Below are 13,166 nucleotides of genomic sequence, written 5' to 3' on the forward strand. Positions count from 1 at the left end.
CACCAACCTACGTATTGGAAAATATTGTACCCATAACAGTGTTACCACAACGTAGACCTCGTATCAACTGATGCTTTACATTAATTATAAAATTTAAAAGCAACCGGCTTGTAAACAAGAGGAATAGTAACAGTTATACCGAAATGAACGAATACGTATTATCTTTCATAAACATTAAAAATTAAGGAATTTCGTTTGTTTTATAATACTGTGAAATTTAATTTCATTTATTCAATAACAACTTAAAATTTAAATTAAAGAATAACATAATCAATATTTTTTTATTCGCCATCAATAATTTGGTAAAGCGTACTCATACTTTGTCCCATTTCTGAAACTGAAAGAAAAACTTTGTTCATAAAAAAATTTCAAATCGTCCCTGTTCAGGCATGGCATTCTTTGCAAGCGCTACAACAAAAAAATCATATTATTTATCGGCAATAGTTTACAAGGTGTCATCCAGAAGAAAACAGAATGTAGAGGAGTTAATTATTGTTGGGTTTTCTCTCATTCTGGGCAATTATGAACATTCAACACATCTATTCATTGTTCCAAGGAAACAGATTGCAGATATTTTAATGTGTCAAAAATAATTCTATTAAATTTATGGAGACTAAATTCTAACTTTCATGGTTGATTATACTGTAATTCAGTTAAATTTATATATACTGTAATGCATAATTTATGCGTTAACCACTAGACCAACCGGGTGGGTTTGTAAATCATACTGGTAAAAATTAAATAAACTGATACTTTTAATAGTCATTTGATGTGTGTAATTAATATATATTGAATGAAATACACTTCAATTAGTAATTCAAAAATGTTTAATATATTCTATAATGTTTATTATATTCTAATTTATTATCTTGAAATATTTGGATGCCTATCAATTCATAAAATTATTATTTTCATACATTAAAAATGGATTTCATACATTAAAAATGGATTTCATCCATTATTTTTTTTTATTTACTGTTATTAATTTTATATTTTGTGATGTTCACTGATCAAATTTTATGATCTTTCTAAGTAAATGGTTAACCATTATACATGATGGAGTAGTAGATTACTCAATCCTGACAAGATCGTCTACATAATGCACATACATGATCATAGATATAATGTGTATAAAATATCACCAGTAATGTTTTTTGTTATTGAAATAAAACTACAAAGTAAAACACTTAAAAACTGTCCACAACTAAAAAAATGCACAATTCTTCTAATATAATTGCACTATATCCCAGAAGAATTGTGATACAAAATTTAATGAAGACTTAGAAATATTGTTTGAGTGCCAATCAACTGATTTATTTAGACTATATAAATCTTTTTATAAATTTATCTTTGAAACAGAATGCTTCCAATTCAATAATAGCTCTTATAAACAATTAGGACAACTGAAGGTAACCCCTTTCAAAGATTCCTGCAGCTAATCTTTTCATAAATAATCTGTAATAAAAGTATACACCAGTATTTATTTGATATAAGTAAATAATACCCATCATAATATTCTCTTATCTGTCACTAAATAGAATCACCCACCAGCAATGGACTGCTGATTGTCCACAAACTGTGTTACACAGGTTGGTAATGCGCCCCTTATCATATTTATGTTTCATATAAGTAAACAATAATATTTTAATGTCTAATAATTCTCACCATAGTGAAAATTAAAAGTTAAATCAAATTAACTAAAAAAAAATTCTTTTTTTGTGAAACAGAGTAACCAATTTATGGGTTTAAGAATTTGTAAAGATAAAATCATTTTCAATATTTATTAAAAAAAGTACACTTACATTAATAAGATATCGCTAAAAATTCTTTTTATTCTATACAACATGATAACAGCTTTTATGCAATAGTATTCAGACCAAATCAGTTGCTATTTACTCTGTAATATAAGCACAAAAGTTTTTATTAAATATCCAAGTGTGAATTCAACAGTTTTATAACAGAAACCATTGATAAAACAATCAGAAAATATTTATTAAAGAAAACAAAACTAGCTTATTTCAGGATAACAAACAAGGACACCTGTTAAAGCATGGATAAAAATTCCATGCTCTCTACAGAAAATAAAAAAAATCTGATGTGGACACCACATTTATTTTTATGATGTTATCTTACATGAAATATTAGTATAGAGTAAAAGTCCCTTTATTACTCGTATTACTAGATCAGTATTATTCATATCTTCGTGAGTTGCTGATTAATAAAAGTTTCAGATTTCTGGTGTATCGTATAAATAAAAGTTAATAATAATTAAACTATTCCGTTTAGTAAACTCCTGTATACTGTTACAAATGTTAATTTCTACCTTATGGTGTAAAATATTCAGTTTTTATTATTGGATTATTTGGTGAATAATCAAAAGTGAAAAAGAAACAATGATGCAAAAAAAGAAAGATAACATGAAGAAATATATTTCAAAAAACAACAAGAAGATGAATATGAAGAGGAAGAAAATGTTAAAAATAAGGGAAGAATAAAACTATTAAGAGAAGATGATAAATATAAAGAGGAAGAAAACATTAAGACCATGGAAAGAATAAAAAGATTAAAAGAGGATGATGAATATAAAGAGAGAGAGAAAATTTGAAAACTAGAGAATGTGTACACAAATTAAGATCAGAAAAATTACATCAAACCAAAGAGCGATTAAATGATTGGCAGTAAAAAACAAATAAACGAATTGATGATCATCTCCAACTCAGGGAGAATATTGTCTGACAATATCAGAAGAATAATGAAAGAAATTATTGCAATTTATTACAAATCAGGCATGTATGCCTCAGTGTATATATTGCTCCTGTGAGGGTCTATTTTTCAGTCACTCTGTAGTTAACTTTAATATAGATAAAATTAAATAGAAATTAAACTAGAAAATCCAAAAATAATACGATTCTAAATTATAATTTTCAATTATTATTATTAAATAAAATGGTGTTTCACCAAATCTATTACATATACACATATGTAATAATGCCTATTAAATCACATATCCACATTTTTAAAAGTACATAAAATTTTGTTTCACTAACAACTTCTGATTTTTTTCATATTTTATTATTATTATTTTCCAAGATCTAACTGCATCACAGGGATGGAGGATGTGGAAGCAGCACTGGGAAGATATAGGAGACTGCTGAGTTAGCGTTACCAGTGCTAATGCCAGGGAGCAGAAAGCAGCAATAATAGAGATTGGAGAGAAGGCTGGCTGCTGCTAGACTACTCAGTCAATCCAAGATAAGGATAGGCTGGTTGTACTGCCAGATTAGACCCAGGGTACAGGTCCCACGGTGTTTCAGGTGCCATGGGTATGGACATCTGGCTTGTGAATATAAGGGGACTGACAGAAGCCGGCTCTGCCATAAGTGTGGGATAGGGGAGCACAAGGCTAAGGAGTGTTCCGCCCTCCCTCACTGCATGCTCTGCCAAGAAAAAGGTGTGAACGCTTTGCAGCTGGCTCACGTACCTGGAACAAGGGAGTGTCAGGTCTTCCGGGCAGCCCTGGAGCAGGTGAAGAGAAAACTCCATTAAAATATTGAACGTACTACAGGCCAACCTTAACAGGAGTTGGCTAGCTGATGACTTGGTGCTGATCAGCGAGCAGTACCGGGACCGTGACGACTCCCAATGGTTCCGAGACTCGCTCGGGACTGCCGCGATATGGATTCCGTATCGCGGCAGAGCCCAAGTTAGGAGACAGTGGCGAGGGGTTCGTTTGGATCTGCTGCGGTGAAGTAACAATTTTTAGCTGTTACCTCACCCCAAATGACTCGATAGCGGACTTTCGCCGGAAAGTTGATGCGCTGGAAGATGTTATCTTCGCTGCCGCTGTTGGGTTGTTGGTAGCTGCGGAGTTCAACTCCAAGACGGTAGAGTGGGGTATGGCGTATACCAACTCCAGAAGGAAATGCATTCTGGATATGGCGGCACGTACTGGACTCGCGATCCTCAATACATGGAACACGACGACGTTCGGCCGCCCAGGATATTTGGAAAACCCCGACATTTCCCTCCCTTCCGAAGAGCTGGTCACGCTCGTCCAGGACTGAAGAGTTCTCGAGGATTATACCGGTAGCGACCACCAATATATTTCATATGGAGATGCCTAAATTATCTGTCTTGTTTGGGTACGTTGACGACGTTGCGCTACTTGTCGCAGACCGCGACGTGGAGTGCGCCTAACTGAGGCTCAGCCGAGCCATGCACAGAATCGGTGCCTGGCTGGACAACCATGGATTGTTTCTAGCCCTCAGCAAAACGGAGATCGTGGTTCTAACGAGGAGGCATATCGAAACCCTTCTCTCCATACGGGTCGGGGTAGAGGTTGTCGAGACCAAGCCGGCCGCAAAGTACCTCGGTATGATGACCGGGAACTCAGCTTTGCTGAGCAGCTTCGGAGAGCCGCCGACAGAAGGTAGAAGGTAGAAGGGGGATGGTAGTCGGTAGTCTGCTGATAGTGATTGGATAATACCATCAGCGGGAGTCAGACACTCCGTGCGTAACTGCATTTCCACCTCCATCCGCAAAAAAAAAAAAAAAAAAAAAATTATTATCATTGAATAAGTATTATTTATTGTAAAACTTTTTTTACAATCATGGGTTAATTATTAATAAATCAATATATTTAAATTAAAAAAAAGTTTAATAAAATATATTTAAAAATAGTTAAAAAAAAGGAGATGAAGTCTGATTAGAACCTGATGTGCCTTCCCTTGTAAGATCCAAATGTTTCATTCATTAAAATTTTATTTGGCTATAACTCTGGAACCAATGAAACTAAGTACCACTTATGACATACCGTTGAAAAGCTCCAATGAGGGCTTATTTATTACTGCAGTTAAGAAAAATTCCAAAATTCAAACTTTTTGGGATTTTGGGCTTTTTTGAATACTTTTGGTGAGGTCGATTGCAATCAAAAGGGGAGGTGCACAACTAGATGTTACAACAGTGCTAAATCCAAAATTTCAACATTCTACGGCTAATCGATTTTTAGTTACGCGAGATACGTACATACGTCACACGAAACTAGTCAAAATGGATATCTCCGATGAAATCTGAAAACCGAGATTTTTCGCGATCCTAATACTTCCTTTACTTCGTAAAAGGATGTAAAAATCATAATATTTATATTATGACGTACATCATAAAATGGGCATCTCTAGATCGATCTGTAAAAGTAATAATTGACGTTTAGGATACTTACTGTTAAATTAAAAGAAGAATTGAAACTAGAATGAAGAGTGCTCGTAAATCTAGAAGACCAGTGAAATCACCTTAGCCCAATATTGTTTGGAAGTTGGTTACAAAATTAGTTCATTAGAACACAAAGTTTTAATAAATATCTGTGTTAATAAAACCCTGTTTTAAAAAATAAACAGGAGTATAAGAATTGAGAAATTTATTTTATTAACATTTATGCAGAAAATATATTGTTGAATAATGATAAGGAAGCAATATTTAAAATATTAAACGCTCACCTCGTGTAAACGTTTCTTTAACATATTTAATAACAGCAGGTATCCATGTAACCTATCTTTCAGGTAGCATTTATTTTAACCAAGCCTACAACAAGGGATAGAAGCTCTTAAGGTTCCTTTTCACTTTCAATTAAATAATTTAAAAGCAATGTTAAGCTCTTAAGGTTCCTTTTCACTTTCAATTAAATAATTTAAAAGCAATGTTATAGTTAACAGTTGTTAGGTATATTTCATAAGAAAGCTACCTATTGTAATGGGTACCATGATTCGACTTTTGGAAAAGCGACATACCTTCGCGTTTCACATCTTCCAGACCCCAAAACCACCGTCAGCTCAAACTATATATATACGTGGAGTACGTTAGAAGTTCGTCGGTAAGAGGCAACGAAGTCAACGAACTACATTTACAGTTCTAAATATTTTTTGATATCAGTATCATTTTGTTGGAAACAGTTTTATTTATATTACAGTAATTTTTGTTTTTTTGAGCGGAAAAAATGATATCTTCGAGACTCTTACCGTACAGTTTACAATTTCAATGTAATTTTTTTGTACGTATATTTTCCACTTTCTTGTGGACACGATAACTGCCGTAATTTTGTGCTAATCACTTTCAAATAGTTCCTTAAAAATAACTCTTCTCATAATCGCGGTCGAGTTCGTTAACGGCCAAAATCGGACCATGGGAGTAAAAATGGGGGGCTTTTTCGACAAAAAAATATCGCTATAACTTTCTTATTAAGTAAAATATTGAATTCGTTTAAAGTTCCTACTATTCTTTGGATAAGGGCCTAAAACATATCTAAGTAAATTTTTTTATATCACCAACCATTGGCCCAGGGGGTTGAAAAAATGGGGGTTCGAAGACAAAAAAAATCATACCTCCCTTAAAAGATATAGAATCGAATCGGTTTAAAATGGTTGTTAGTCCTCTAAACATTACCTATAACTTTTGTCTGAAACAATTTTTGATATGACCAACTCTTACTTCAAGGGATGACCAAAATATTGCTGGAATTGTAAGGTTGAGCTTATCATATGCTAAACATGTGAAACTGTTTTTCATATGCAACCGTTGTCATATTGAATAAATTTGAAGTTTTTCTTAAATTTAAGGCTGAAATGTTTTTTATCCCTTACTTAGCATCAGTGAAATCTACCTCTGCCTTCCAACATGCCGAAGTAGATTTTTTAATTTGTTTATTTATTTAACTCAAACTGAAATATTAGTGTTAAACATTTTTATAGTGTTTCATAACAACAGTTTTTTTTTTTAATTGCATTAATCACAGTTTGCTTAGTTAAATCTTTTTTTTTATTTATAAGTTTATTTTAACCAACTCTCCCAGATCTACTGATAATCATTCAATCATTTAACAATTTTATTTGTTTGAAGAGTTTTTAAAAATTGACTGCTGCATATTTTTTCTTAAAGCGAAAATAATGAAAATGTTGTTTCATCTAGCTTTTCCTCTAACTTAATCTTAATCAGAGACTGTTGGTGGGAGTACTAAATGTAGTGGTTCCTTTTTAATTTTGTACAGTTTGAATTAGATCTTCCTCTTTCTACTTTTGTGTCCATAATGAAGTAATTATTTAAAGATTAGATTTAGCAAATTCTTGAAGAGATTAACTGAACCAAATTTACTAAATATATTTTAAATAATTTTCAATTACTCTTGCAGCTATCCTCGGTAAATGGTGAGAGCCATAAGCTCTCACCCAGCTTATGGCTACTAGCAGTCTTTTTATAATTAGGCAGACATGTATTTAGAATAGGCTGTAAAATATGGTGAATTTAATTACATTTCTTTTCATTTAACATATCACTGTTCTGTGAACATATAATGTTCAATTGTGATTTTTTTGTGTTTCAATAAACACATTTCACGATACTCTATAGCAACACATAGTAAACATTAAAATGCAATACTGTGATGGTTATGTTAACCAACACAATAGATATTAATCACAAATCTACGGTCACTGTCAACAACTTGGATATATTTTAACCATTAAAAGGACATCATCTTAACATGCTTTTTTTTATTTATCCTTCAGCACCACCATTAAGTACTGCTTCAGAGAATGAGATGAAATGACAATTTTGTAGTGTGTCAAAAATGCCATGCTTGACCATGATCTCCGGATGAAAGGCTGAGACACTACCCATGGAGGCTGGCATCTTGACATACTTAAACATTATGAAATGTACAATAATTAAATTCAATGCTTTTTTTGAACACATTTTAAATACACTTCAATCCATTTATAAAGCAAATTTCCAGCAACATTACTCAACTGATGATTTAAAACATCAAACCAAACATATTGACCATTTTAAAAATTTATAGTTTTAGATTTTTTTTATGTGATAGATTTAAATTGTGATTGTTCATTAATATTAATTTTTATGTGTTTATTTTAAATTGCTTAAGTGGGTCTAGTTTGTGTTTTTTGCTTATTTGTGAAATTTTTATGTTTTTGTATAGATTCTTTGTGAAAGTGAATGCAGTGATGAAGTAAAGTGCTAACCTGTTTTTTTGTATCGTGTCATACATCTCATTTGTCCTTAAAACTTATTATAGTCTGAACAATCAAGTTTGTATACCCTCCCAGATAAATCAAATATATTTGTGTGGGGTTTTCTGTGATAATGTATATTTGTGGTTCTGTATGTAATACATTTTGTTGTATTCATTTGCTTCAGCTATATATTTTGTGAGTAGTTCATTCTGGTAGTCTTTTTGTGAAAGTATAATATTGTTAGCATGTTTCTGAAGCCATAAGTTATACATCTGCAGTTTATATTGTAAATAAGATGTGTAACTTGCATTAGGTATTCTGTATATCTACGTCACGTGCATACCAAAAAATGACCAGACTGTTCTGAAATAGGTATAGTCATTCTTAAGCAACCCTGTAGGCTTACTATGGAAAGTGAGGAGTAAAGTGTTTTCTGCTGGCTTCTTCATTGTTGGAAATTGGTATGTAAGTCCATTTAAATGCAGTTGTTCAGTTCTGCAAATAACACTTTCATCCTATTCGCTACAAGGAGCAGATGTACAATGAAAATCATTAAAAAGCAACTCAATCAAATGCTCTTGTATCTCAGTGGCTGTACACACACATTACAGTCATAAGAAAGATTGACACAGGTAATTTAAAGCAACAGACTAACGCATCCCTTTATTTTGAGAAACAATGATGTTTTTAACAGATTGTATTAAGTGTTTGTTGTATATGTTCATGTTTCTGAATGTAACCTTCTTAAAGTTTATGCTTTTGCCTTTTCCATATTCTGCAGTGAAGGTTGAGTGTATACGAATACACTCAACCTTTGTTGTCTGGTTTACGCTGTGTAGAAGGACATAACATCTAGATATTCATGACATTTGATTATTTTATGTAATTGTAACAATTTTAATTTTTTCATTTTATTGCAAAAATATTATACCTTATATTCCTAAGAACCCACAGGTAATATATTAGATTGTATTTATAATTTGTTTTTAAACATGAAGTTTTGTGATTATGTACTATTATTTCCCACCTCTATGAATCATGAAATCTTGCCAACAGTGAGGGGGCTTGATTGCTCATTGATACAGAATAGCTAGACTGAAGGTGCAACCATATTGGGGTGATATTTGTTGAGGGCCAGACTAAGGAATGATTCCTGAAAGAAGGCAGGAACTCTTTCAGTAGCTGTTAAGGGCATAGGTCAGCAAGACTTAAAACGGTCATATCAACATCACTCAATTTTCTGAGTACTGCACAGCTGAAAGCAATATAAAGATACAGCTGTTTTTTTTTCCCCAAGAAAATGTAACTCTCAGCATTTTCATGTAACAAAGATGGAGGCGCCTTCCTTGGTAAAATAATACAGAAGTAAACTAGTCACTCATTTGGATCTCTGGGTGGGGACTGTTAACGAAGGAATATCAGAAAATTAAAAAAATAACATTCTATGAGTTGGAGTGTAGAATGTTAGAAGTGTAAAAAAGGTTGGTAGGTTAGAAAATTTAAAGAAGGATATGGGTAGGTTAAATGTAGCGAGGTTCGGTGGGAAGAGAAAACAACTTTTGGTCAGATGATTTTAGAATAATTAACTCAGCGTCAAATAAAGGGCAGACAGGAGTAGTTTTCACAGTGAACAAGAAGATAGGTAAGAGAGTAGAGTATTTCATAAAGCTTAGGGATAGAATCATTGTAATAAGGATAAATTCAAAACCTAAACCGACAATGATTGTTAATGTCTATATGCTTACAAGGGCCCATGTTGATGATGATGATGAGGTAGAGTGTGAATCAAAGAAATTGATGAAGAAATTAGACAAATAAAAGGGGATGAAAATTTAATAATAATTAGAAATTGGAATGCAAGCATAGAAAAGGCATGGAAGTAAACATTGTGGGTAAGTACAGGCTGGGCAAGAGAAATTTAAGAGGGAGACCGACCTATTAAATTTTGCACAAAGTATTATTTAGTAATTGCCAACACCCAGTTTAAAAATCATAATAGAAGGATACACAAATAGAAAAAACCAGGCGATACTGCAAGGTATCAAATAGATTATATCATGGTTAAACAAAGATTTAGAAATCAACTTTCGGCTGCAAAGCATAAGCAGGAGCAGACATTGATAGTTGCCATAATTTAGTGATAATGAAATGTATAGATTGAGGTTTAAAAACTTGAAGAAAAGGAGTCAGATGAATCTGTGGAATTCAGAGAAGCTTGAGAAAGAGAAGGTAAAGAAGATCTTTGAGGAGGACATTGCAAGAGGTCTGAGTAAAAAAGATGAGATAGAATATAGAAGAAGAGTGGGAGAATGTTAAAAAGGAAATTCTTAAATCAGCAGAAGCAGGTGGAACAAAGAGAACCGGTAGAAAAGCTTGGATATCAGAGGATATAATGCAGCTTGTCGATGAACGTAGAAAGTATAAGAATGCTAGTGATGAAGGTAAAAGGTGCTATTGACAATTAAGAAATACTATAAATAGGAAATGCTAATTAGCGAAAGAAGAGTTGATTAAAGAAAAGTGTTCAGAAGTGGAAAGAGAAATGATCATTGGTAAAATGGATGGTGCATACAGGAAAGCTAAGCAGAATTTTGTGGTACATAAGTTAAAATCTAATAATGTGTTATATAAAGATGGCACACCAATTTATAATACGAAAGGTTGATAGGTGGGTGAAGTATATTGAGTTATACGGAGGAAATGAATTAGAAACTGGTGTTATAAAGGAAGAAGAGTGTCAAAGAGAATGAAAAGGGAGATATAATACTGAGATCTAAATTTAATAGAGTATTTAGTAGGAAAAGTTGTGCAGACAGGCAAAATGTTTGGAATATGCAAAACAAACTGTTAAGGATGAAGGATGTAGGGGGTATACAGAAATGAAAGACTGGCACTAGGTAAGAAATCTCTGCTGCATCAAATCAGTCAAATGGCTGAAGACAAAAGACTATTATTTCAAAAATTCACTGTGTTAATTCATTTCAAAGCTTCTGAAACAGGAATTTTACAATACTTTTTTATGTCAAAACTGGAGAGTATGATTGAGAGATATAAAATTTGTACTGCAGCATTTCTGTAATTTCTTATTAAATGAGCTGACTCCTACAAATACCTGCTCAACCAACTGTGGTTTATTGCCAGTGTTTTTTAATATTTTTTATGAAATCTGAAAAGAGCTTGTAAGGTAGAAGAATTTTAATTGAATTTAGGTGTGATTTCTTTTTTGTACAGTGATCATGTGTTTGGAATTGTTTTATTTTATTTTTAACATTTATCTGTAGGTTTTTACTGTTTGATAAATCTATATTTTCTTTTGAGTTGTTCTGCATTATTGATAGTGCCTGTCTGCTGTATAAAACTAATGTTTTGTGTCTTCAGAGGATACAGTTTATATTTAATGTAGTTTTAGTTATATACAAAGTTATAAAGTTTTTAATGTTGTTTGTATTGTATCATGTCATACTGCATCATTTTTATATATCTTATTTGGTTTCTGTGTTATTTGTTATGTAAATTTATTTTACAAGAAGCGTTTTTTTTTTTGTGTGTAAGAGGCATTTTTAAGATTAATTTTGTTGTGGTAGAATTTGTGTGTAGGGGTTAACATCGTTTGTTATTTGTGTGTAGCTGAGTATTTTGGTTTGAGGTTGTTTAGTTTTTCCTTGCGTTTGATTGTATAATTTTTTTTTTACCCATGTTTGCTATATTTGCAATGTGTAAGCTTAGCCTGTAAACCTTTAGGTTAATTGTTTCAGTTTTCTTATAAAACTGTTTTCTGTAAATTTTTAGAGCATTATATTTTTATTTGTGCTGCTTGAATTTATATTTAATTTTGGTTAAGCACTTTTTAGTACAAGTGACTTAATGAGACAAATTTTGTTAAAAGAAATGTTTTATAAGCTTTCTAATTTTCAATTGTTTTAAAATTTTTCAATTTTTAATATGTGATAAATCAAAATTCAAACTATTAATTTTTTTTTGTAATGATTTTTGAATATTTTTTTCTGGAGTAAAATGTACGTATTCCAATAAATAAAAAATTTCATTTTTTTTAATTCCCTTTCCATAAAATAACTTACTATATCACTTAATAAAATATATATTTTTTTGTAATTATATATTGCAATTCTAAAAGCTATTAGGATTGTTTTATATTTTAACTATTGCAAGTTATAAGCTGCAATTTGAGGATCATTCTACTTAATGGATTTCAAAGGAACTTTTGCTTATTTTCTGAACACTAATAGGTAATGATGGTGAATATTAAACATCATAACTGCTGTAATTTTTCCACTAATTTTATGTTAAAGAAATGGCTAATACTTAAAATAAGTATTAAATCCATATTTACTAAAGCAGTAATTCCCAAAATGTTTAGATGCGATTCACTTTTGGATGATCCCTTTCAGTACTCTACACCTAACTCCTTTTGAAAAATAAAGTCCATGTGAAATGGAAAACAATTTTATTGAAAACCAGTGGATAGTACTGAAAATGACCAAAATAAAATTATAAGTTATATAGAAGTATTCAATAACTAAACCAGAGATGTAAAAAAAGTAGGCATGGCAAATCACCCAAAATAATATGAAGTAAATAAAACAGAAAGAACTCAGGAAGCATCTTCCTTGTTTAATGATGCACACGCAAGAAAAAAGTTCATATTATGTAAACATAACCTTACACTTTTAATGTCTCTTTTTTGCAAACATCATTCAGAGATGTTTATTATTCACGTAATTAAGATAAAAAATTGCCTCCAAAGCACAGACAGAAATTTATAAACCCAACCTTAAAAAACAGTTATAATATTGAAAGTGTTATTAAATTTTAAAAATGTTATGCACAATGGATGATTAAAAATTCAGCTGGTTCAACTTTCTTAACAAATGGTCACGTGTTAAAATATGATGCCTGATCTATCTCACTATTCTACTTGCATACACTCATATGACTGCTTTCCTTTTCTTACATTTATCTATTAAGTTTGGAGAATATGCTAGTTCTACTCATTTAATAATTCAACTACAGCATAAATAGTAAAGAATGATGAGATATCACTTCCAGTCTGCTGGACCATTGACCGACAAATGCAATATCCAACATTAAAAAACTTGCATGAGCTACTCTCAATTTGTTTAAGATGAA

General features: G+C 31.7%; 1 protein-coding gene across 1 annotated transcript in view; it reads right to left on the reverse strand.

Annotated features, from left to right (window-relative positions):
* Window positions 1-1,805: 1,805 nt before the first annotated feature.
* The window catches only part of LOC142325513 (uncharacterized), a 68,427-nt gene continuing 57,066 nt past the window's right edge, over window positions 1,806-13,166 (reverse strand). Inside the window, exon 5 of the mRNA XM_075367376.1 lies at window positions 1,806-1,897. Within this exon, the coding sequence (XP_075223491.1) occupies window positions 1,893-1,897 (5 nt within the window). The 3' untranslated portion in view covers window positions 1,806-1,892. The remainder of the gene's footprint in view (window positions 1,898-13,166) is intronic.

This window comes from Lycorma delicatula, chromosome 5 (assembly GCF_047948215.1).
Source record: "Lycorma delicatula isolate Av1 chromosome 5, ASM4794821v1, whole genome shotgun sequence".
Classification (NCBI taxonomy): domain Eukaryota; kingdom Metazoa; phylum Arthropoda; class Insecta; order Hemiptera; family Fulgoridae; genus Lycorma; species Lycorma delicatula.